The sequence below is a fragment of the Strix uralensis genome, chromosome 29, assembly GCF_047716275.1.
Source record: "Strix uralensis isolate ZFMK-TIS-50842 chromosome 29, bStrUra1, whole genome shotgun sequence".
In the NCBI taxonomy this organism is placed as follows: Eukaryota; Metazoa; Chordata; class Aves; order Strigiformes; family Strigidae; genus Strix; species Strix uralensis.
The window spans coordinates 3,100,067-3,126,418 of record NC_134000.1 but is presented as its reverse complement, the minus strand read 5'-3'; the positions used below and the strand labels follow the sequence as shown (position 1 = coordinate 3,126,418).

Genomic DNA, 26,352 nt, shown 5'->3' with positions numbered 1-26,352 from the left:
TTGGGCTGTTTCTCAGAGCAGTCTCTTTGGGGACCTGTGGATTTACGCAGGAGCTATACTCCCCTCCCATAGCTGCTGCCTCTAAATTGAGGGTAGTAATTCCAAACATAGTGAAAGCCAGGGAGAACGCTTTGCTGCCTCACCACTCATGGGAGCCTCAACATCGACCACGACCATGGCGAAGCAAACCCCAGACGCTCCCTGGGGCAGCGAGCCGTGCTGGGAAGCTATCGTCTGCCAGGGTGCATCTCTGGCTGGGCGACCAGAGGGCTGGCAAAGACTCCCAGCATGGTAGCACCATGCCATGTTGGGAAGAGAGACATCCCCTTCACAGGCCTCTATGGCTCTGTGCTTCATCTCAGACTGCAAGATGGAGAGGAAGCAGGGTGGAAGGAGGTGGGCTAACGTTGCCTTCTTTCTAGCCTCGGGTATCTTCCCAGCCTTGTTCCCCGCTCAGCTGTGGGGAGTCGTGGCTCCCGCTAAGAGAACGGGAGCAGCCTGAGAGGTGCCTCTTTGCTGGTGCCAGAGTCCCCATCCAGTCCCCTGCCCGGGGCAGAACAGATCTGAGCAACACTGTTGACAAATCAGGAGAGGAAGACGTGTGTGTGTGTGTGCGCGCGCGCGCGTGCACGTGTGTGTGTATGAGGGGTGGTGGGATGGGAGAAGCCACTGAAATGCCAGCGGGCTCTTGCTCTTTGGAAAGGCAGATCTGGTGTCAGAAAAAGGAGTGGGGAGAAAAAATGCCCAGGTTATTGGGGAGGTGGCGGTGAGAGGGGATGCATCCCAACCCAGATCTCCCTGGAAGAGGTGCTGCTCCACAGCCGCCCTCTCCCTGCCTGATCCCAGGAAGCTGGGAGCTGCCGCGTTCATGCTGGAAACACTCCACTTACGTTAACATATGTACTTTATACGCCTAGGGTAGCTAAAAGTGCTGCATTCAGATCCCCGAGGAGGCAACTGCTGTCTGGAGTCCAAGCGGATGGATTTATTCGGCTGTCCCCATGTGCTCTCTCCGTGTCGCGTGGGCGCTGGGCTGCAACCCTGTCATGTCGCCCAGGAGATCGCGGCACTGTGCTCCTTCGCTTTCATCCTCAGGGCAGCGATGCTGGAGGTCTTGCGGTCCGGCTCGCTGTTCAGCTCGTAGCCGTTGAGGCCGGGGCTCATGCCGGCCGTGCCGAAGAGGCCGCCCATGTGAGTCTGTCCCACGTGGCTGCCGGGGCCGGAGACGCCGAGGAACTCGGAGACGCCGCCAGCCGCGTGGGGATGAGCATGGGGGGACATGCAGGAGGGCACCGTCTCGCAGGGGACGACGCAGGCGGGCACGGGGGAGGCGGCTCCGTTGTTGCCGATCCAGGAGGGGTTCTGAATCTGGGGGTGGGAAGAGAAACGTCAGGGCTGCCCCGCGCGGGACGCAGCCGGTGGCTGGCCCTGGGGTGGGGATACAGCGTGTCCAGCCCCGGCCCTGCTGCGTGAGGCACAACTGGTGTGACGGGGGGACAGCATGTTGGCCCCCGCCAGCAGCGGGACCCACAGAACCCCCAGAGCCAGCAGCTCCCCTCCCAAATCTGTATGCCAGCCCGGACAGGGGCAGGGAGTGCGGGAGATTAACTCATAGGGGAGCAGATTCCTCCTCTGCCATAGTGTCTCTCTGTTCCCCCTCCCAGCCATTTCTCTTTTATTTTTTTTGCACCATGAGCACTTCTTAGAGCAGGGATGCTCTCAGCACAAAAAACCCAGTGTCATTCGCAGTGTTTCCGTGGGCCTACCCACTCCAGAGGGAACAGGCAGAACGGGATGCTGTAAGACTGCTGATCTGCCCCTCCTGTCCCAGCTCGGGGCTTTTTCGTGCCGCACAGACGTGCCCGTCGGAGCTGAGCTGCCGGCAGCCCCAGCGCAGGCAGTTTCCCTGCCCCTCTCCCCAGTGGTGCTCGTTGCCCCTTGAGGAAGCATCACCCACCCCGCTGCAGAGCAGAGCCCTGCGGGGCCTACAGCGTCGCTCATGGGATGATATCGCAGCAGAAGAGCGGGGGGCTCGGCGTCTGCTGGAGGTGGGGGGGACAGGAGCACACAGGACGAAAGCAGGGAGAAGGCAAGTAGCTAGCTGGAGTCAGAGAGCAAAGGGCCCTTCATCCCAGTGCCCCACTGCACCGCTCACCCTTGGGCCCTCTCTGAGCTCTTACCTCCTGCAAATTTTGTGGTTTTTTGATCTCTAGGGCTGGGAGGGGAGGGCAGTATGGCAGGAGGGAGCAGTATAAGTTACAAAGGCAAGAGAAGGGAGTGCTGAAAAGGCTGCTGAGAGTGTCCTCTGCTTGAAAAGCTGCTTTGGCATCTCTCAGCTGTTTCATAAGGGCTCCTTGTTCAGTTCGGGGGAGACGCCAAGCAGGAGAGAGGTCAAACGCTCTTGGCTTGGCTGCGGGGGAGCTTTGGTGCGGCGCTGGCTGGGGAGGTGGCTGACAGCCGGGGCGTCAGGGTGGGGAGGGCTCCAGCCGATCTGCGAGGACAAGTCGGGTTCAGAGCATCACGCCCGCAGAACTGCACCCTCCAGCAAATTCTGGGTGGCGGGAAAAGGAGTCGGCAGGGCGGAGGGAGCACTTTGCGGGGGCAGAGCCTAGCCCTCGAGCTAATGAACGCTCGTCTGCCCTGGCATGGGCTGAAGGCAGTGTTGTGAAATGGGGGGTGGCCCAAAACTTAGGAGGCTACTGTGGTAACAGGTTTCCCAGGAGAGGAAGCTAAGGCAGGGAGGCAGCTGTGTCACCTGCCTCCTGGGCCAGGGCAGGAATGGTTTCCACAGGCCCCGGGAGCAGCCCCATATATCCCAACGAGGCTGATCCCACCCTTCCTTTGGAGCAGAAACCCACGAGTCCCTTGGGAAGCATCCCTAGACGTCACTGAGTGCGCTGTGGGTACCGCAGCCCAGCGCTGGGAGACTTCTGTGGGAATTTGCCAAGGGAAAAAAACCCTTTTGTCCAACTGCCTAAAGAAGGGACATGGAAACCCAGGCATGGCAACAGGGAGCCTTCCTGGGAACTGCTGGTCTTTAGGCCCGAAACAGCCTTTTGGACCTTTTCCAAACCACGAGGAAGTTAGTGGGTAGCAGCACACTTGATGGGAGAAGAACAGCAGAACGTGAGCAGGGTGACCTGTGCCCAAACGGTGGCTGCACAGTGTCACTCAGGGCTGGGGTCGGTGCCTGCTTTTGAGATGGCAGCTCCAGGCCAGGGCACGAGGGAGCCAGGCAGGTCATACGGCTAAATAACTCCTGGCCCTTCAGTGCGTGGCCATATGGCCCCAGCCCCAGCACTTTTACAGTCTTGCCTGAGGGCAGGAGGATGAACCTGAGAAGCAAAGTGTCACCTGGGGGGACTGGGAGCAGAGGTGGTGTGTCCAGCAGGCACTGGAACCGTCAGGCCAGGCTGGGAGGATGCACTCACCTGGGCGTAGTTCTCAGCACGGGTGAGCAGGGGCAGCTCGTAGGCGGTGGAGAAGTGGGTCCGGACCTGCTGCATCTGACCGAACCGCTCCCGTTTGCGCCATTTCGCTCGCCGGTTCTGAAACCACACCTGGGGAGAGGACGACAGGGGGGCTGTGAACAAAAGGGGAGCTGCTGGCTGTGGCTAGGAGCCCGGCAGCCCCCCAGGAGCCCATTGGCTCCACACAGAAGCCCTGAGGGGGAGCAGCATCCTGCCCCGCATCCCTTGGAGGTCTGGGGCCAGCCTGTGCTCCCACACTGGGAACACCCCAGGCAAAAGGCGATGCCCATCGTTCGGTGTCCTGCCTGTCTGGGGACGGTCACAGCCTGGTTTGCCCTGGCACAGCCCATCTTCCTCACACCCCTAAGTCAGTGTTACCCGGGTGCTGCCCGTAGCTCTCGTGCCGTCAGCCAGGCTCAGATGAGAAGTGTGAATGCATCCCCATGTGCTGCTGCTAGGCTGAAATCAGCAGTGCTGGGGCTTTCCCCAAGCCTAATCCTGGCTGTGATGATGCCACTGGCTGAGAGCTTGCAATTCTCACTGAACTCTCAGTCTTATTTTTCTTAACTGTGGGAAAAAAAAAAAAAAAAGCATAACACCCCTTCTCTCCTTAGCTGCAGGAAAGGACAAGTGCCCTTCTACGGTGTTGCGTGCCCTTTGCTTTACATTGTGTTTTCTTTGCAGGGTTTGCAGCTCTGCTTCACAGTGCTGCTCAGATGCCTTCAAGGCAGAGGAAAGACCAAAACTCTGTTTCTGCTCTTATTTTTACTGGCTTGACATCAGTGTGGATTATTGCACTGTTGTCAGCACCACTGCTCCTGATTTGCATCAGCCTAAGAGAGATCAGAGCCTGGCCCAGTGTCTTCAAAGCCTCTTGAAGCTTGTGAGTCAGGGAAACACATCAATCAAGAGCCGCTTTGAAGGCACTGAGAGATGCAGGCGATCACCAGGGGCTGGGTTGTGCAGGTCACGCCAGTGCATGAAAGGAGCAGTCCTAGAGCCGCTCGCTTCTGCTTCGAGTTTTACACGGTGACTTGCGGAGGGGGGGACCGACAGCTTGGCCCTGCCTGCGCCTGGCCGTGGGGCAGATCCGCTGCTTGGCAGGCGGCTGGAGAAACCAGACGTCGGGTGGGAAGCTCACATCTTCGGAGGATAGCGGGGCGAGCCGGGCACTTGGCACAGGGTGGGGCAGCGGGGCAGCTTTTGGGGAGGGCAGGAGAGCGGTGGCATTTGCAGCCTGCGTCAGCAAAGCTAGGAGCTGCTCCAGGGAGAGACGGGCCCGAGGGTCTGTGGTTTCTGGTCTGAGCTGACCTTCTTGCTTGTGCTGGAAGGGTTGTTTCAGGATGTCCTGGTTCAGTTTCCCCCTCCCCGCCATGGCGGCAGCCTCGTGCTGGTCTCTCGCAGCTCCCCACCGCCGCCAGCCCCGTGGTGCGCGTGGGCAGCTGAGGGTCTGGCCGTGCGCTGCGGCCTGCCTGTGCGGGCTGCCGATGGTGCGGGGTTTAGTGCCCGTGGCAGTGCCACTGGGCCATCCACAAGCCAACCCGACTAGCCATACCCAAAGCAGCAACCTGATATTAACCCCCCACCCCGAATCAAAAACCCCGTGAGGATTTTCAGCAGGTGCAAAAAGCACCAGCAGAAAGGTCTTAACGTTGTCCCAGCTGAGCACACGCTGCACATGAAGAGTGTCTTACTGGAGCAGGTTTGATGCCCCAGGCATCTGTCTGTTTTTCTTCTACCTCTTCTTGGCACAGCCGCTCCAGCCCAGCTGCAGGCCAGTCCCAGGGCTGGCCCAGATCATGCCGCTTTGATCTGCAGATTCAAAGTTAGCGGTGGTGACCCGGTTCCTCCTCGGGCGGAGGAGGCCCCGCTGTGCACAGAGGGGTGCAGAGCAGGTAGGGAGCAGAGCGCTGGCTGTGCACGAGGCCGGGGCAAACATATGCCAGGCATATGCGGCCGTCCCGCTGCCCGCCGAAGGCACGGCTGGCCTGCCCGCACACCTGCGCGGCCGTGCAGGGGAGCCCGCCTGAGCATCCCGCTCTGCAGCGTGACCTCCGAAGCCATCGGCGCGGGGTCTGTGCGCTTGGCTTCCCCGGCACAGCGCGGCAGCCGTCCCGCCAGAGCTGCGGGGAGGTTTCCTGGGGCTGGCTGAGGCGGAGTGGGGTCTCCACGGCGCAGGGTTTTGCTCCGCTGCTCCTCATTTAGGCGTTGGATTGAACTGGCGCTGGCAGAGCAGAATGGTTTAAACTGGCAGTTCCTGAATGGCAGCCTGGTGGGCCGGGAGGCTGTGGCAAACTATCGCATTAGCCTGAAAAAGAAGAGTGTCTTCAGTTCAAGTGCTGGTGCCCGGGATGCTGGAGGCACTCCGAGGGCTGGCAGTGAGCCACTGGTCCAAAGTGCTTGTGACAAAGTTGGAACCACTTTTTGAAGTTCTCCTTTCTCCTCTGGTCCAAGTCCTTTTAGGCTGCTTGGTACCTTGCAGTCGGGTTTCTCCAGACCCCCACAGTGCTCCAGGGAAAGCAGGGCAGGCGAGGCAATGTGTAATGCAAAGACGTCAGCAAAAAACCAACTAATCCTAAGTATTTCCTTAATCTTAGAAGACACCTGCTTTTAAAAAGCAAATCTAAAACCCAACAAAAGCCCATTTTCCTTTCATTGTCTGTCACCTTTTGTCAAGAGAGGCTGCTATGGGACAGGGATGTGACAGTGGAGGCTGCAGCTCTCGGTGCAGCGTGTCCTCGGGGGTCAGGACGGGGTACTTCGTGCAGGGATAAGCAGTCACTGTGGGCTGCATCTCAGTGTTAACAATTAGAGTGGGAGTGTAGGGTAATGTCATGTATCTGACTCCTGCAGACAGTGCTTTGATAAGCCCTGACGTACCAAATCAGCCCTATAAAAATCTACAGAACAGAAAATGTTTCATGTCTCCATAAACATTCAGCCATATGCTGGTACCTAAATCCATATGCATACACAACTGACGTGCTGCGGGGGGTGGAGAGGCCGGGGACAGCCTGAGACAAAGAAGGCAGGAGGCTCCTGCTCGCTGTCTCACTGCCGCCACTACCCCGGCACCCTGGTGCTCCTGGTCTGCCCCTGCCACCAAGCCCCAGGTGCCCTGCATGGGGCACAGGTGGGTGGGCTGAGCTGGGACCTCACCCAGGCCCCTCTGGCCACGGCTGGATAATTGGGAACTGCATCGCTGAGTTTGTCCTCCCTCCAAGTTAAAGAAAAAGGTGATTTTTTTCTCCTCCCTCCTACCTGCCCTGGTGCAGTGGTGGAGGGTGAGGTTGGCCTCTGCACGTGTGGTGGTGGCCCAGCGGCAGCTACGGGGCCAGATCCAGCCCAGTGCCCCACGCCCTGTGCTCAAACCCCGCTCGCTGCATCGCTGCCCCGATGCACATGAGAGCTGCCTGCTGCGTTCAAGCCTCTTGTGCTCCCGCTCTCCCCTGGCAGCCTCACAGCATCCATTCTCCCCATCCCTGTCCTCTGGCCCTGCTGCCCTCCTCCCTCCCTCCCTGTCTGTCTGTCTGTCTGTCTCCAGGACCCCATCCCTCTGCGAAAGGCCAGGCCGTCTCCCCTCTTCCCAGAGATGGCCACCAGCCCTTTGCTTTCCAGCCTGCAAGAACAGAGCCAGAATTCATCCTTGAGCACTGAAACTGGACACCATTTTATCAGTGGCCTGGAATGGGAAATTGGAGCCTGGGATGAGAGAATTGAATAACTCGAGCTTGTTTTCATTTCATGTTTAATTTCCTGCAGGCTTAGCTCAGTCTTTCCGCTCCTTCCACCAGCCTCCCAGGGTTTTATGGGGGAAAAGGGATCAAGATATATTACTTCTTGCTTTGCTTTGCTTTTTTTCTTTTCTTTTCTTTCCAAGGCGGTGATTTTGCTACAGCGGAGTTTGACATTTCCCTCTCACTTTCAAGCCCCCGCCGCATCACAGGGTCACCGCTGAAAACATTTCATTAACGGTCGCAGCAATCATAAGGCTGGCTCTGAGGGGGGCTGGCTGAGGGGTTATATTCCCTGGCTGTGAAGCCTCCTTCCAGCCCCATCTCTTTCCTCTCTGCCACAGGGCAGGCCAGGAGGCAGAGATACTCACAGCCCAAGGGAGATGAGCAGCCGGAGCCATGCTGGCATGGGCTTGGGTTGTGTATGTGTGCATGAAAGGGGAAGGAGCCATGTGTGAATAATACACGTGTGTGTCTACCATGTTTCTCTAGTGCCACCGCCTCAGACATCTGCTGCAGCCCTGGGTGGGCTCAGGCAGTTGCTGGTACGGAGCAGGAGCTCTTCCTGGGGCTCTGCAGGCCCAGACGTGGAAGAGGAGGAGAAAGGAATGGGATATGCACTCTGCATGATGAAAACATCCCCTTGCAGGTTTGTTTCGGAGCCCTCGCAGCCTCTCGCTGGCTGGGTGGCTCTGCCTCTGCACAGGGCTTACGCGTGGATCCCGCTTCGGAAAACAGGGACGTGCAGTAGCTTAATAGTATTTGGCAACAAGAGGCCAGGTTGTGGGGGGCAGGCGGGGAAAACGTTGCATTGCAGCACGGGGGGAATGTGACATTGTCGGACATCAGCACTGACAGCTGGAAACCAAGCAGAGAAATGGAGCAGGAGAGGGGCCAGGCTGTGGGATGCCACCGCTCCACAGACAGCGTGGCCCGCCCCATGCCCACTGCTGGCATGAGCTCTTCTCCAGGCACCAAGATCTCCGGCAGCTATTTCACTAATGAAGCGTGAGCTTGGGAAAGGGATGGAAAAAACCAGAGCTGCCACTTGCCTGTCTGGGCTCCACATCTGCTCCCGCCTGCAGCGCGGCGGCTGGTTGCGCTCCTCAGGGAGCCGAGCCTGGCCGGAGGGGACGACCTCCAGCCAAAAGCTGGCTCAGCCGTGGGAGGGAGCATCACACCTCAAACCGGCTGGGCGCCTCGCCTTCCTGCCGCTCCGCTTGGCTTCGTTCAGCCTTGCAGGCAGCTGGAGATGGCCTCCGTGAAATCGTCCCAGGACACTCGCCGTCCCTTAGAGGACTTGGGAGACCTTCCTTGGGAGAGGGACTGTTGAGCAGCCAGAGCCCCTGCCAGCTTAGCAGAGGGTTTCTGAGTACATAGCGGCTATTTGGCTTGCAGGAGGAAAGAAGTAAGGGGCTTGTGGCTTTTTTGTGATTTCCACCCTCTGCCTTGGCCCTTGTTAGGCCCTTGGGCCTTGCAGTAGGCGTTTGCTTCGCCATCGGTCTCCTGGGCTGCTGCCTCGTGCCCGTGCCCTCTTTTCAGCTGTGAGCTGATGGCTCTTGCTGCTGCGGTGCTGGCAAGGGGAGGCCCCAGCAGAGCAGAACTGCTCAGAGGGGTGGGAAGGCCAAAGCCAAGCCTAAACACTCTATAACACAACCCAGAGCTGGACACAGGTGCTAGGGTGATTCACTAAGGCCCTGGCCCGAAAGCCTCCCTCGTGGGAAGCACAGCCCTGTGCCATCAGCAAAGAGCCCTGTGCCACCCCAGGCTGTGTCCCCACGCCTCCCGGGGGCTGCCACCACCGTGCCAAGCCTGAGCAGCTCACTAGCCAGCAGCCCTGGCTCCCTGGGCACCCTGGGGTGCCCCTGGACCTGCCAAGCAGCACCCACGGCGCTGAGCACTGTGGTACGAGCCTGCTTGGTTCTCGCTTGCCAGTGCCAGCGAGTCTGTGTTTCCACTGGTGGCACGGCAACCCTGCATCACAAGGCTGGGTGCCAGCCCACAGCCCAAGGGACGGGGTCCTTCCCAGCAGGGCTGGGGGAGTGAGTGAAATGCATGAGTGAAATGCAGAATCACAGAACCACAGAATCATCTCGGTTGGAAAAGCCCTTGAAGCTCCTCCAGTCCAACCATGAACCTCCCCCTGACCGTTCCCAACTCCACCAGATCCCTCAGCGCTGGGTCAACCTGACTCTTCAACCCCTCCAGGGATGGGGACTCCCCCCCTGCCCTGGGCAGCCCATTCCAACGCCCAACAACCCCTTCTGCAAAGAAATCCTTCCTAAGAGCCAGTCTGACCCTGCCCTGGCGCAGCTTGAGGCCATTCCCTCTTGTCCTGGCGCTTGTTACTTGGTTAAAGAGACTCCTCCCCCCTCTCTGCACCCTCCTTTCAGGGAGTTGTAGAGGGCCATGAGGTCTCCCCTCAGCCTCCTCTTCAAGGACTAAGGCTCTTCTCGGCTTCTCATGGTGGGGGCTGATGGGCTGCTTGTCTCAGGGCAGGGTGAAACCCCCAGGCTGCCCCTGCCCTCTGCCAGATTTCCTCCCTGCTGCCTGGGGAGGTGCTTCTACCCTCAGCTGCAGTGTTACCCAGTGGTAAAGTGGTGGAAAAAAACCAAACCTGAGATTGTGGGGCATATGTACTCAACTTGTGGCTTGCATCTGCCTCGCCTGCCCTGGCTCTGCTAGCTGGCCCTGCACGCTAGCTGCGACGCGCTAGCTGCACACCCTGGCTCAGAGGCGAGCAGGAGGAGCTCGACACCCTCCAGCACCTCATTCCCGAGTGAAAGGGATTTCATGCGCTGTGCAGTCGGTAACAAACTTTCCAGGAGACCCCATCAAGCACTTGTGCTGTGGCCCTGGGAAATCAAGGGCTGCATCCAGTGGCAGAAGGAAAGAGCTGACATTTGTAGCACTGCCTTCCCCTGCCCATCCTGCAGTGCTCAGCACGCTACACGCGGGACCAACGGGAATCACACTGCTTTCTACTGAAATTCAGCTGTGTCCGGCCTGAAGAGAAACAGCTGTGGGGGAGAAGAGCACACCGGTCCTGCAAACCAACTTAGGCAAGCAGAAAAGAAAACCCTGCAGCCAGTTGAAACTGGAAGTAAATGTGCAGACTAAAATGGACTTAGGCAAGGATGCTGGCCTGAGTGCTTCGACTGTTTGCAACAACTACTTGTAAAGGTTAGAGCAGAGGGCAAGCCAGGCTGCCTGGCACCTGGGAATCTTTCTGGTAGAAGAGGTACAATCAGATGTCTCCACAGCCCAGATATTCTTGATAGTAATGCAGGTTCTGCAGGTGGTGAGCTGATAAATGCCTGCAGATGGAAGTCATGGGATTAGCTGGACTGGAGAATGAGAGCCTAAACTTCAGCGGGACCTTTGATGGCCATCAAAGCGTGAGCTGCAGATGTCCTCTCCAAGTGATGGTGCTCCTTTTTGCACGTGCTTCTGAGCTCTGCTAGGCCCTCGGTTTAACCTTGACTCGGAGGAGAGAGCGGCACTCATAGAATCGTTCACTCCTTCAATGCAGAGTTTGGCTCTGCTGGACCCCCAGGTTAGCTCGGGGAGCCAGTTCATGCGGGTGTGACTGCAGCGCGGCTGTTTGACTCCCCTGCTCCTCACGAGGTGGTGGGAGCACCTTTTTGCTCCAGATCACCAGGCTCTGTGCAGTCTCAGCGCCCACTCAGCTGAGCAGGCGACAAGGGCTGCCTCTCCTGTCTCACCTCACACTCACTGGTACTGAACATCCTGGTCACCTCTGCAGCCCCATCTTGCCAGATAGAGCCCATACTGTGGGAAAGCTTGCTCCCACTCAGACTAATGAACCTGTGTCCCCTGCTGACTCTCCTGAAGAAAGTATTTTTTGTAATAGCTTTGTTTAGGGTGACGGTGAAGCTTACCAGCCTGCCACCCCATTAGTTCAAGGACAGGAGGCGTCTCTGTGAACACTGGAGCTCAGGACACCAGCCCAAATAAAGGAGCTGACACTAGTGTCAGACACGGACGTCCCTCCCCATCCATCCCTGCTGCAGAGGTGTGCCAGCCTGTGGCACAGCAAGGGACAACAAATTTGCAGGGCTCGTGGTTTCATTCCCCAGAGAGCAGGGGCTTGTTTGCAGCTCACCCACCCCTCGCCCAGCCCCAGCCCATCCTCTGTTACCTGTACACGAGCTTCGGTGAGGTCTGTCCTCATGGCTAGCTGCTCCCTGGCATAGACATCTGGGTAGTGGGTCTTCTGGAAGACCTTCTCCAGCTCCTCCAGCTGGTAACTGGTGAAGGTGGTGCGGTTCCTCCGCTTTTTGCCCTTGTTGCTCTCCGAGTCAGCCTTGTCCATGGGGCTGGGAAGGTCCGTGCTGGCCCTGTCCTGGGGCACTTTCACCCCGGCCTCCTTCACGCTGAGGTAGCTGCTGTCCATTCCCGAAGGGTCGGAGCTCGGCTGCAAGTCGGCCTCTCCCAAACTGCTCTCCTTACCTATTTGGGTGGGGACAGAAGGGCAGGTTTGAGCAGGGTGGGGAGTGGGGGAGAGAGAGAGAGAAGAAAACAGATGTAAACCTTTTGACTAGTTGATTACTTCACCCAATTCAAGCTAGCCATGGCAGCTGGTCCCCAAATGCAGGCAGAGAGACTACAGCACCCTGGGCAGAGGAAGAGGAAGGAGGCAAGGCAGAGGGTTGCCCCGGGTGCAGGAAAGCTGCTGGCCTCAGCCTCGGTGGGTGCTGGAGCTCAGCTCAGGGGTGGCACAGGCACCTAGCTGGGCTGTATTCAAGGGAGGAGGTGGCTGTTACGGCACAGCCCACGGATGCCAGCACACCCAGGGAATGAGAGGTTGGGGCAAGCTCTGCCAGCTCATCCCAGTCCCGCTCCAGGATGAGCCCAACACGCTCACCGGCAAGACCCTCCTTCGCCATCCCACCGCCCACAGTGGGACTGAACCCCACAGAGCACTGCATTCCTTGGTCCTGGCCCCAAGAGAGGACAGAGGCATCCAAACCCAGGCCTCGGATGATGGTTCCCAGTCACCAGCCCGTCTGTGCTCCTCTACTGAATAACACACGGTAGGAAACCAGGGGCACAAAACACACGGTTGAAAACCATGCAGCCACGCATGGTGCTCAGTGGGATCTGTTTTCTGCTTGGACATCCCCAGGTGATGGTGGTGTGTCAGCAGAGGTGTTCCTGACTGACCCCCCACGGTCACCCCCACAGCCTTCTGTGACTTGCACTGCTTTTGGCAAAGAGGAGATGAACGGCACTTAGTGCCACAGAAAAGGTCGGTGTGAGACACCTACAGAAACACCCCAACTTGTGTGCAGGGCAGGGAAAAATGAGAGGAGTCTGGCAGCAGCCTGGGAGGCTGTTGCTGCCTCACTGCCCTGAGCAATTAATAACTAGTGGGCCATGATGTACGAGAGCAGTATGGTGATGCAGGAGGCGGACATTTCAACCACTGCAGTGAGCTGGTTCCTCTCTAAGGCTTAGCAGCTGTGAGTAAAACCACCTTTGAGCTTCTGTAACGGGGCATATGTATCCTTAGGGACAGGCAAAGTGCTGTGATGGGGCACCCTCTCCTGCCCACCTCCTGCCTCCAGTGACAGTGGTGTCCCTTTCATTCACAAGTGTGCTGCTATGCCAGCAGGACCCTGGTGGGGACCCGTGGCAAGTGGCCATGGCTCTCGCTTGCCTGCTGCCACTGCTTTGTGCAGCAGGCTGTCCCCAGACCAGAAGAACAGGGACTGGCATGAGTGACTGGGCCGCCCGGCATATGCTGCCCAGCGCAGTGTCACACCTGCCCACGTTTCTGGCTGGGCTCTTTGGACAAAAAACCACGGTAGCCCTACTGCAGGGTTTAACCTTGAGGCACTCTGCTAGGCTCCTAAAGGTCCGGGAAGGGAAGGGTGCAGTGGTACTTCCTGTCCATGCTCTCCTTACCAAGCCAAGATCATACCAACTGGCTAATCTTTTTTTTTTTTTTTAAATTTCGCATTAGCCTATTTTTAAATGTTCTCAGTCCAGGATCAGTCTTTCTGGGAAATAGCTCCACCATCGAGTGATGTCCCCACAGGGAGCTTTTCCCTAGCAGTGTCATATCCAGGGTTATTAATGCCAGCTCAGGCATCTTAGCCCATGCCTTTGGAAATCCCCATTTTTTCCAGCACTCGTCCCTTGTTACAACACCCTTCCACCTAATTCCCTGTATATTTACAGCTTAGCCCTTCTGTGAACAGCTCTGTCATGGCTTCGCAGCCAAAAGCCCATGAGTGGGCTTGTGAGGAGGTGCACATATCCTCGCCCGTTTCTCATTTTTGCAGCTGAAAGGCTGTATTGGGATGAAAAGAGGAGAGAAAATGTACACATCACTCTTGGGCATGAGGGCAAGGAAGGCCCAGGTTTAAGCTTGGGAGGATGAGCTATGAAAGGGATTTGAGAAAAAAATTGCCTGGATGAAACCCAGAGAAAAAAATGGATGAAGGCACCAGAGGTGCAGGAGCTATATCTGCCACTACCACCCTACTGTGTTTTCACATTTATTGCTGTCTCTAATACTGTGCCCTCAGGCTTTTGAGGAGCTCCCTGTAAAGCTCAGCAAAGTCTGATGGTGTCTATCTCAACTCACTTTGCTTTGATCCTTAGGAACATTTTGCCAAGGTTTATGCTCCCTGGGTCCCAGGACCACTGTCCGGGCCAGTGGCTGCCACCCTGCCTCCTCTTCACAGCTGCACCCTCCGCTGCTTCCAGGGGATGCAGGTGGACAGACCCATCCAAAATGGGCTGGGACAGTGCCCTGCCTCACAGCCTGGGTACGTCATAAGCTACAGCCATGATATTTATTATTTTCAAAACTGATGATAATAAAACAGTCCCGAAAGTCTGCAGCAATGGACTACCGCCTATGAGAGTCAGTAGAGTTGGAGTAATAAATAAATAAAAGTATGTCAGGAAATCTTTTCCTCCTTTCTTCCTTTTTTTATTATTTATGATGTCAGGAAGCTCAGTAGATTTCCCCCCGTGCCTTTGTGCTGGCTGCCTCCCTAACTCCCAGGTCCCCTGCAACTCCAGCAGCAGCAAACACAAGACCTGAGGCCTTTCCTTGGGAAACTCCTCTGCCGTTTCTTATCTGCTCGAGCGGCTCAGCTAGCTGGGGAAGGGTCTGCACAAACACACACACACAAAAGCTCTGGCTCTCATCTAATTTCCTTGGCTTCATGGCTCAAACTGCAGCTGGGAGCTGGGCTTTCAGCAGCGATAGTTGTCTCTACCACAAGCCATCAGCCCCGAGGAGCAAGCGACCTGCCGCCAGCCCAGAGCCCTCGGTGCTGGCACAGCCATGCTGCTCGCATGCTCCTGCGCTGCAGCAGACACGGGCTCATGATTCTATGATTCTATGATTCTGTGATCCTTTCCCTCCCACCCCTGCGGGCACGGGCAGGAATGAGCTGTCCCCATGAGAGGAGCAGCAACAGCGGGAGGGAGGGCCGGGAGCAGGGAGCACGGATGGCGGCGCAGGGAGAGGATGGTGTGCATCTGCCCTCGGCTGAGCATCCCAAAAAGTAATGCTCATTCCCTAGAAACAGGGTCCCTGACCTCCAAACAGTCATGGTAACTGCTGAAGTGAAACAAATTGCATACATCTGCATATGGATATGCCCAGACTTCCTGTAACTGGAGATGGCCTCAAAGTTTCAGCGCAAAGTTTGGGGTGTCTGTTTCTAATCAAACTTAGAGAGACCTTGAATTACATATTGTGAAGATCTCCATGACAAGGAGGTAATGTGAGCATCACTGCACCCTTACGAGCCCAACAGGACCACTTGGTGCCTCCTTCACTGCTTACAACTCCGTCCTTGCCCTCATAGCAGTAGAATGAGAATATTTTCTGGCTTCCCATGCTTAGACCCTGCTCTCCCAGAGCCTTGGCTGCCTGCTAGACCATCGGCACTTCCAAGACCTTCCCTGAGTCATCCTGTGTCCATTGCCAATGGGCAGGGACAGCCCAGGACAGCTGGACACACAGGCCCCAAGCATCACAGTGCTCCCTCCCTTTCAGGCAGGATGGCTGCCTGCATCCCCAGTTCACCTGGAGGGGTTACACCTTTCCAATCTCACCACATCTGTCCTGGGAACCACATGGAGGAGGAAGGGGGTGCAGAGACAGACCGTGCTGCACGCGTGGCCATGCGGTGATCCCCCGGCACGGGCAGGCATCTCACTGCTCTGCTGACACCTTCCTGGAGGGAACGGCCGTTTTCACCATGCCATCACAATGTTTGGCTTCACAACTCCTATCCGTTTTGTTCCTGAAGTGTGTTATTTTGGGAGGGTGATAAAGTAAAATCTTTGCCATGTACGATCGTATCCATGAAATTTAATTTAGAGCAAAGTCAGCTTGGTGCATCTACATGGCAACGGAGAATGGGAAATGTCAAATACACGACTTAAGGCCCAATTTGAAATGATGTCTCCTTTGCACAGCACATGCATGACAAGTCACAGCTCCTTATTGACAGACTCCTTCACATAGATCCTGTGATTGCAGACCCACAGACTACAAGGTTCCAAGACAGCTACATGGCCAGCAAAACCCAAGGACACAACTAGCACAGGACTGTTTCCCCCAGGCTCCAGGCAAAGAACCCTTCAGGATCTGGGCATTTTTCATGTACTGCTGTGGCAACATCTCAGAACCACAGAATCACCTAGGCTGGAAAAGACCTTGAAGCTCCTCCAGTCCAACCATGAACGTCACACTGACCGTTCTCAACGCCACCAGATCCCTCAGCGCTCTTCAACCGACTCTTCAACCCCTCCAGGGATGGGGACTCCCCCCCTGCCTTGGGCAGCCCATTCCAACGCCCAACAACCCCTTCTGCAAAGAAATCCTTCCTAAGAGCCAGTCTGACCCTGCCCTGGCGCAGCTTGAGGCCATTCCCTCTTGTCCTATCACTTATTACTTGGTTCAAGAGACTCATCCCCCCTCTCTGCACCCTCCTTTCAGGGAGTTGTAGAGGGCGATGAGGTCTCCCCTCAGCCTCCTCTTCTCCAGACTAAACCCCCCCCAGTTCCCTCAGCCACTCCTCATACGACATGTGCTCCAGACCCTGCACCAGCTCCGTTGCCCTTCTCTGGATCTCATCCAAGCTATTATGGTCTCAGTGAGGAGCACCACGCTATCCCAGCCCTGGGTGGCTCTGAGCATAACCTGGGCCACCTGGACACCTACCAGCACATGATGGCTCACAGAACCTGTCCGCCTGTGGCTGACCCACGGCCAAAGCACATGGCATGGGCAGCATGCGGCTGCACCAGGCTGCCTCTCTGCTCTCATGCTAAATAGGGGCCTTCTGCCTTCCTGCCCAGGTGCAGGCATGGGGGTTTTCTCCCCTGCCCATCCCCAGATCCCTATGGCCTCCTATGAGGCCATTTCATGCTGCCTTTCCCTGCCTGCACGGCTGTGGTCTGGCTCTTACTTTTCATAGCAACAATGCTTTTTCAAAAAAAACCCCAACCCACAAACCTCTAGTGCAGATGTTTAAGAAGACTTTTTAAATCCAGTTCTGGCTCTTAATGTCATTCTCTCAACTCCTGCTTAAATATCAGTGCTAAAAAATTTGCCTAGATAGGGTTTGGGCAGTGTATTCTACACTTCTTACCAAGGAAGATTTGCACCACAGCCCAGCCAACACACCTCCAGGACTTGGCTGGCCGTAGTAACCTTATCCAGTCCTTGTGATCTTGCCTTAACACATGCTGAAGCCATTATAACTTGTTCCCAAGTTGTCTGTTGCAGCCTTCTGCCTTCTGTCTGTCATTGCAGTCTAGAAGTCAGCACAAGGCTACCATTTCAAAAATATTCACATTTTGCATTATATAGGATAAAATGGAGAGGCTGGATTTTAGACATATAAAGGCCAAAATCTCTAGGTTTATTTCTGTTCAGGGAGTCAGGGCTCTTGCAGCCTGCTGATGTAGAGAAGAGTTTAAAATGGAGAGAAGACCCAGAATTTTTTAGCTGAATGTGGCATCATTGATTTTATTAGCAATGATCAGATATTTAATATACCTTCACTCCTGGGCCCAACTGAAGTGTAAAACTGGGCAGCATTCATCTCTTAAATGCAGGTGGTAGAGGTCTACATAAGACACAAGCCATTGGCATCGTTCTGGAAGGTGCAGTTAACCTGGCTGCTAAGCACAAACTGGTTGGAGCGTCTCCATTTCAACTCTGGATAAGGACGAACACATCACCTTGTGTCCAACCCACCAGCAGTTCCCTTTTAAGTTTGCATAAAGCAGAGCAGGTTCCTGTACGATAGCACATCTGTCCATCTATCCCAGCCAGGGAGCTCATTTGGTTGATCCTGTAGAACCTGAAGGAAGGCTGGGACATGCTCCAGGCAGCTCCTCTGCTCACAGCATGGCATGCACCAACCTCCCGTTGTGCTGAGGAGACCATTGCATGAATGTGCTCATCCGCATGGACACCACCCACCTCTGCTGAGCCCGACCAACGCTGCTGGCGCTGCTGCCCTGCTGCCTGCAGCCTCCTGAGGCTCTACAGCAAAGGGGGGATATAATGAAACCCACAGCTAAAAACAGCTGTGCAATACCTGGCCACCTTGGGGAGCTAATTACAGACAGAGCAAATTCCTACAGAAAAGCCTACTTGTATAAGGATGAAAGGGGGAGCTGCGCTCCTCCTGACCACACCAAGGGTTCCTCTCTTCAAGAAGAGATTTATTTTTCTGAGCAGAGCATACAGCAGGAACAACCCTAAGGCCTAGAGCAGAAAGGTCTCAAAAATTCCTTCTGTTCCAGAACGGCAGTCTGGGGACCATGCCAAAGTTGCCACACAGCACCGGTGGGGCCATAGGCTTTTGATGGCAGTGCAGCCAGCGTATCACTTAAGTCACTGACTGTCCCCACTCTGTGTGCCTCGGAGATGCTTCCCTGGTAGTCAAAACCGCCTCAGTCCTGACTGCACTTAAACCCTCTTGTGCCTGGCTGGTTACGTTTGGGAACAGACAGCTTGATAAATATTAACTCTAGTGCTGCTGAGAAGTTTACATCACAGCAAGCCTGGGGAATGTGTGCATGCGTGTGTTATTTGTTTGTGGAAGTTGCTGTTCCACTTGCTTTTTTTCTGAACTTGTTCTTTTTTTTTCCAGTACAAACATCTGCTTTCGAGGGCACGTATTGCTTTATTGTCTGATTAGCTGAATTCACACACCCTGTGGCTACTTGGGGAGAGACCGGCATCATGTGTACAAATGCAACACGCGCTGCTTGCTTCTCTTTCATGTTATTTAAAGGACACTAACAAGACTGGCTTTTATATAAACAAATCAATTCTGAAAACTCCATGTAGAAGCTGTGGCTAGAGTAAAAAGGCACAGTTTATGTCCCAAGTCCTTCTTCATGTGGCATGTTCATTTGAACAGCAGGAAAGAGCTGACTAGCAAATTTTGAAGGCACAAAAATGCTTCTAGCAACCTGCTGTAATTGCAGCTGACTTTCTGCTCCCAGAATGCGATACAGGAAAAGAGAAAGAGCAAGAAAATGTACTGCCATTGCCTCCATGGGGAGGAAATGAAATGGCTCAGTTGCGTACCAGGGCTTGCTCACTACTGAATGTGAAAGGAGATTATTGTTTATGCCAAATATTCTGGAGCTGGGCATCTTGGTTCTCTCTGATGAACCCATGAATTTCTTTGTGACCTGGCTCTCTCCTCTCTGACACCTGAAAGTCTCCAGTGGCTGCAGGGGATGACACGCTGCCTTGGGGATGTGCTCTGCCATGCCGGGACCAGCCGCAAGATGGGTTTTTAAGTGACAGTAGGGAGCTGACACTCACCTCTGTGCAGCTCAGTGGCAGCCAGACCCTCAGTAGATCCCACACAGGCAGCCCCAGGCACAGGTCTGAGGGTTTTCAGTATGCCAGGCTACATGCAAAGTCCTGCTTGAAACTATGACAGTCAAGATAGGTCAGCTACTGCATTTTAAAATGTCTTTTTATTTCCCATTGTGGGCATGTCACAAAGCTGGGAAATAATCGTGGATTCCTGCTATGTCCTACTCGTGTCTCTGCCTAAAACAGTGCATGTGAAGCAGAAGTCACCTAGTACCTCTGATATATTGCCAGTGCTTGCCTGCCAAGGAAGATGGATGAGGCAGACAAGGATTGGAAGGGGGCTTGAAAGGGCTTTCAGTTTTCTTTTGGCTCTGAATTTGATACCTTCTGGATAAGTAGTCTCCTCCTTCCAAAGCAATCCTGCATTGCCTTGCCATGGCTGTGGTCGCCTGAGGGTCTTGGCTTTTCTCGTGTTCCTCAGAACCAGATGGGAGCACCTAACTGCTCTGAAGACAGGGCTCAATGCTGGGTAAGACAAAACATGGGAGCTCATAAAGAAAAAACAGTATCACTACTATAGGACAAAGTGTTGAATGGGATCGTCTCAGTCATAGACTCATACCTACGGACAGGCCAGTAGCTGTTTATTGGGAGTTAAGGCCAAAAGGGCCCACAGACCCTTGGGTAAATGAAAGGCAGAACAGGCAGGTCCCTGTGCTGTTTGCTGAAGTCTTTCCTTCTCCGCAGACAGGCAACACAGGGTTTTGCAGACCTCGATGCACTGCCCCAAGGTGGGGGCTCTGTCCTGCTCCCGTCTGAGCGGAGTGTTACTACCTGGCCATCAGCATCTGGGGAAGCACCTGCCCCATCCGCCTGCCTGCCTTACTTTAGGATCTTCCAGTTCTCTCAGGGTTGTGTTTCCTTTAGAAAAATCTAGATACATCAAGGTTGCAATGTCGCTCCTCCCCTGTTTGGAGGTTATCTCCAGCCAAGTTACATGGCGACAGTGTTTAAGGTTAAGGGATTCAACCTCGCTCCCTGCTCCGAGGCGTTGTGCAGTCAGGCTGTACCTGCAGCAGGGAAGGGTGAGCACTGGGGAGCTCTGGGGCTGATGACAAGCAGTGCCGTTCAGTGCCTGTGGAAACACTAAAGGTTGTTCAGATGTGAGTGACAGATGAGGGTGATGCAGGGCTTAGGGCTAAGCTCTCACTCTGAAAGGAAAAGCATAAGCCTCCCCATCGGATGCAGATTTATGTATTCATCTTAACCTCACCCTTGCCCTTTGGCCAAGATACCTTGCTTAAGCACTGCAAGACAAAAGGGGGGTTTTCACTGCAAGTTGTTATCTCCTCCAGAGCTTTCACCCACAACCAGTCAGCACCTCCCTCTCCCCCACAACACGCTCCGGACGTTCCCCCTACAATTTCCATCCAAAGCTGGGTGGTGGCTGAGCAGGGCACCCGCTCTGTCAGGGTGAGAGGGAGGCACGAGGCTCCGGTGCAACCTTCCATGGTCTCAGTGTGTGTTGCCTTCCATGTAACCACCTGCCAAGCGAGGAACCACCGGCCGTCACGTGTGACAGTGGGTATCAATGAGCCATCTAGTTAGAGGAGAGCAGGGGGACGTTCCTTCCAGCTGGTGGGGAAGGCCGGGGAGGCAAAACCGCCTGAAATGAGTTGAGCCTTGCTCTGATGTCTGGCTATGGCACCGTTTAATTCCCTGCTGCCAGCTTGGAGAGTGATTCAGCCCATCCTATGTGTCTGTGCCTGCCCGGACAGTGCTCATGCCGTCGGTCGGTTGGTCGGTCCGTCAGTCTGTCTCTCTCTGCATTCTTCTGTCTGCTTTGCCAAAGCAACCTCTTCGCAGCAGAGGCAGCAATGCATTGCTGAAGTTCAGCTGCCTCCCAGAGGTGACTTCCAGTTGCCTGTTTTGTGCTGCTGGTAACAGGGCTGGAACTGCAACCTGAAATAACCGGCAGAGCAGAGGGGCAGGAGGAGGGAGGTTAGAGCCATTTTGTCACGAGTTGAGCAAGAGCTCAGCTGCCTCTGCATTATGGAGTCCTGGTTCAAATTAGTGACAGACGAACTTCAAAAGGCTTGCAGGCACCGGCCGGAGAGGCGTCTGAGCGGGCTCTGCCCAGCTGAAGCAGCCAGCCTGCGGCTCTAATCCAGCAAAGCACTGCAGCATATGTGTGTCCTGGACTACCCTTAGGTTTAAAGTAAAGCGTTATGTACTTCAGACAGGCAGTCAGACAAGCCCCAGCAAATTCTCCCAGCAACGCTCCTGTGCTGCTCCTCCTGCTTCCCAATCTGGGCCCCCCGGTGCCCCCGTGGAGAAGAGCTGGGGACCCTGAGTCTGATGAGGTGCTGCGGCAGCCCCATCGCTACCCAAGCGCAGTGCACCTCAGGGGGATTGGGGTGCTAGCATTTTTGTGTGGAAATTGGAAAGCAGGAGTGACGGGAAAGCTGGAGTAAAAACAGAAAACACCCTAAGTTGGCTGAACCTCACTGAACCACGGAAAGGGTTGAGTTTAAACATTGGGCCAAAGTTTGGGCCAGGTTCTTTAACAAAATAGTTCTGCCATTCTTCAGTTTTATACAGCTGATTAGTAAAGAAAGGTTGAGACGAGGGAAGAAAAACATTCAGCCTTCCCCAAACCTGCCCATTGTTGGAAGCACAGCTAAAACTTATTTCCATTCTGACTGCACATTGCAAAACTCAAGGCCAGCCAGGTCTGGGAATTGCTAATGTTCCTACGAGCACTAGGCTTTTAGAAGTATTCCAGAAAGAAATTAGGTTTCTGGCTACCAGTCCCAGCATTTCACAGTCACTGGGGCTGGGCGACAGACTGGCATCAGCTTTTACTGGCAGAGAGAAAGAGGGCAGGAAAATCATAAACTGAAGCAAGAAGCAACACAATCAAACTGGGAACTTGCCAACCAAGAAGGAAGACAAAACAACTAACAGCAAACCTGAGGGCAGCAGGTTGTTTCCCCCAACCTCTGCACCCCTCCTCACTCCATTGCTCAGGTCACCCGCTGCAAAAAAATCTCCCTGCCGTGGGGTCACAAGATGGGGATGGTGCTGCAGCCCCACGGGGTCTTCCTGCTGAGGAGATTCTGGTGCCTGGGGAGAAGGGGGACCCTGAACTCCCGACAGGGTCTGAGGGCAGCAGACACCCCTGCTAGCCAGGGGCTGTTGTCCTTGGTCCCCATGAGCCCCCCATGCTGTACAGGGGGTGCATGGCAGCCTCAAGGTCTCATTGACCATGAGAGCTGTTTCCAGGTATTGGGGGGGCATAGCTGTGCTGCGTGGCCTGGCTGTGAACCACTGCTTGTCTATGCTATAGCTGAGGAGAAAGGGCAAAGAAAGAAAAATCTGACTTGCCTGGAAACTCCAATTGCCCCTTACACAGTCTAAACAAATATTTATTTAAATTACTCAGAACGCCCCAGTCTTCTTATATGTGTCCCAAAAGAGTGTCATAAAACGTCTGTAAAAAGGACTCCATTAACCTCTGCTGCCCTGCATTAGAGGCACATATTTCAGCTCCAGTTAAACTGAAGTTTAATAAACTTTTGGCCTCTGTAGGATCCCTCCAGCCTCTGTGGCAGCCGGTCCTCCCCTGCCCCAGTCTGGCTCTGGGTCTACGTCCACCACTGGTATTTGCCGTGAAGAGCAGCCACCACGGTGGGGAACCGCCAGCACCGCTCCAGCCTCTGATGGGAGCCCACCATCAATCGTGGGTGCTACACTCTCACGCCTGGCATTGCTTTCTGTTGGGGCCATGAGGGGTAGGGAAAGGATGTTTGAAAATCCCCCCATTTCTCCTCGGTGCCAAAATTTAACCCCCAGCTTACTGCATTTCTGTCTCTGGAAGGTTAGCTCCACGTCCTTTGTGTCACAGCAGAGAGAAGGGGGTTCCCCGTGGGGGCCAGGGTAATCTAAGTCTTTTGAATGATACCAATCGCTGATGCAAGCAACTGTGCTCAGGAAGACACTGGGAAACCCTGCTTGCTTCATGGTTTAAGTGCAATGCTTTCTTCATCCAAAAAAATATATATGTGTAATACAATAATCTCCTCTTAATGAAGTTTTGCCAGATTATCAAGGAGTGAAAATGATACTACATGACTTGGCCAATTACTCTCATGAGACACGCAAGAGCCCAGGCACACGGATCGCAAAGGAAAGGGATGAAAATGATTTACAGAAGCAGTGAGGCAAAGGTTTATTGATAATGAGGCACTAAGAGGAAATGGGATTAGTGTGTGTAAGATTCCTCTAGTAAATGAATAATGAATAGTATTTGCAGCCAGCAACTCACGTTTTTCCTTTTGAGTTGAGAATAGAAAGATGCAGGGCAAATGACAGTTATTAAGAAAAACCCATTAGGTAGTACTGAGCGAGGAAAACATCCACGAAAGTGAGATCTTACTTGCGAAAGCAGAGTCGTGACTCGCTCAAGGGGTAAACTGCTTGTCAAGTAGTTCAGAGCACTCTGCACTCCGAGGTCGGAGAATGGAAGGGGGATTTCGTTTCACTCGAGGACTACTTCACCTTGCAACACATTTAATTGTCACCAGGGGAAAAAAAAAAACAACGAAAAGCCAACAGAAGTAGGTTTGCATGAACCAAGAGAATTTGACCTTTACTTTCTTTTCCACCTCTGTGGTTCACTTCTCCCCCAGACAGCCCACGCCCGGTGAGCCACACTCCCACAGCGTCCGCCCGTCCTGCACATGCTCTCCGGGCACTTGACCCTGACCGCTGAAGTTCCTGGGGTCTGGCCACTGCACTTGGTGGTGACCGCACCAGGCCAGGATGTGGATCTCTCATCATCACCTGCAGCACTGGGTTCCTTTATAAAGCTAGTCCGGGATCAAATTTTTCCAGGGACAGACTGAACGGGAGAAGACATTTGCCCCCCGTGCTGTTGTGACTGCAGATGGCACCCAGCGTGGTGTGGCTCCACTGGCACTGATGGACGGCCTCTGCTAGCTGGGGGTGGCACTGGCTGCTCAGCACCACGACTACACCCAGCACCAGGACCAAACATATCTGCTGGGCACAGGGGAATGAGCAGTGAGAGCACTGTGTGCAGGGCTTTTGTGCCTTTTCTCTTATTTCTTTTCTAACATACTTCTTGCTTTGTGGGTCCGTACTCCTGAACAGTTCTCCATTTTCTTCTCATCATCCAGCGTGTGAAGGCAATCCTTACTGCACAGCATCCCCACCCTGTTCAGCAGCGTCCTCTGGGCTTCCCACAGCATTCGATATTGAGAAGGTCGCACAGAGATGCCTGAGCCACAAAGCCCGGGGAGATGTTGTGTGGATGGCAAACTGAGACAGAGCCACCAAGCGCACAACAACCACTCTGAGATTTCTAAGCCTGAGTTTTAAAGAGTACTTATCATTGTCTAATCTTTTTGCAGTTTGGAGACAAAGGTCAGTGAGAATGGTCAGTGTGACGTTAATGGTTGGACTAGATGACCTTCAAGGTCTTCTCCAACCTAGATGATTCTGTGGTTCTGTACTGTTGGCCTCAGCAGGTGCCCTGAATCATGCAATACCTTTGTATCCTGGTCACCCAGTCCTAAGCCCCCGTTCAATCCAACAAACTCCCCAGTCTTCAGACCAAGTTTCTTCCACATCCAGATTTCTTATCCCAGCCTTCTGCTGCTTCCCCTGATACAGCTTTTCTTGTGCCTGTAGTTACATCAAACAATGTGCTCCCCTACTTTGCCCGGGTCCAAGCAAGGCTGGACCATCTACTGAGATAAACGGCAACTGCAGGAAGGGTGAGCTCAGACCTGGCTGGAAACATGCCCAGAACATGGGAACTCTGCAGTGTGTTTAGGTGTGAAAATCAAAGCTGTCGTTACTGAGTGAGTGAGAGCCACAGCTCCTTAAGGCCTGGTCTTAGATAATTTTTCAGAGGCAAGGCACAAGGCACATTTCCTACCCAAAGCCCAGCTCCACTGCAAGTCTGACGATCTTCCTCCACAGCACAGTGCACCAGAACTTATGAAAAAAGACATCATCAGATTTTTTTCTGACATGAAGAAATCAAAAACGTGCTTAGTTTTAGCTACATTCTTGGAAACAGCTTAATTGATTCAGATGAACTTTAAAAAAATTAGTATTATAAAAACAGTCAGAGGCAAACAACTGCTGTGGGAGCTTTTAGGCCAAATCATTAAGTTTTGATTAAGTTAGAAGCAACTGGAGGCAGAATTTTGGTAGGAAGCATCAGACAGTAGACACAAACAACAGTGACTCTGGTAACACACTTCCTAACAGAGAACAAAAAAATCATGACTCTTGGAAACAGTGAAGCTCCTGGAGCACCACTAATTCTCAGCAGAACTGGATGATTACGTGAAAGATGATTACCATGAAAATCAGCCTAAATTAAAAACTGTGTCCACATCAGCTGAGCTCGTGCTCACTTTTGTGTTTGCTTCCAGTTAACATTCCAGGATGGGATCATACAGACATGAGTGACTGCAACTGTCAGATAAACATTAGCAAATATTTACAGGAATCATCTTTAGGAACTTGTGAAAAGGACTATTTACCCCAGAAACCTACTTCTGCCAGTGATGCTCATCCAACGAGGGAACAGAAAAGACTTTTATCTCACGTGTCCGCCGCGTACCTACCTTCCACTCACTACCACAGATCACCTTTCCGCTGCGCACCCCTTGCACCAGTTCACACACACACACACACACACACACGCGCGCAATCTGCTGACCAAAGGTTACTTGCAAACATCATCCCAACAGCAATCCTGCGTCCCAGACAGACCTTGAAAAATCATACCTGGTTCATAATTTGCAAATATAATGCAAGGGGCATTCATGCCCCCTGTCTCCCAAAAGCACTCCCTTAGGGGAGCCCTTGTTTTGGGAGATTTCTGATCTCCCTGTGGGTGTCTGTGTGCTGACACAGCCCCCAGCTCAGAAGGGCTCTGCCTGAAGAAGACACCATCCCCACGCCAGTGCCACAACCAGAGCTTCGGTGTTTAGAAGTTGTCTTTTCTATCAGGGTGGGAAGCAGTGGGAGGCCTTAACAGCATGTGGAAAGGGCAACTGCAGGCAGGATAGCCTAGAGAGGAGAATAAAATACAGAATCATAAACATGGGCTGGAATGAATACGTGTCGAAGGCATGCAAGGTACGTACTGTTTCAGAGTTTTCTAGCTGAGAGTAAGCAAGACCCCTTTTCAACCGCTCTGTCTTCCCCCACTCTTTAGAAATCAACGTGTCTGCAAAGGTCTGGAGAGAATGGAATT

At 54.1% G+C, this 26,352-nt stretch overlaps 1 protein-coding gene across 2 annotated transcripts in view; it reads right to left on the bottom strand.

Annotated features, from left to right (window-relative positions):
* Nucleotides 1-431: 431 nt before the first annotated feature.
* ALX4 (ALX homeobox 4) overlaps nt 432-26,352 on the bottom strand; it is a 39,877-nt gene continuing 13,956 nt past the window's right edge. For both annotated transcript variants that reach the window (XM_074852515.1, XM_074852516.1), the window contains exons 2-4: nt 11,367-11,677; nt 3,432-3,560; nt 432-1,368 (exon numbers count right to left, since the gene is read on the bottom strand). In XM_074852515.1, the coding sequence (XP_074708616.1) occupies nt 1,045-1,368; nt 3,432-3,560; nt 11,367-11,677 (764 nt within the window). In that variant the 3' untranslated portion in view covers nt 432-1,044. The remainder of the gene's footprint in view (nt 1,369-3,431; nt 3,561-11,366; nt 11,678-26,352) is intronic.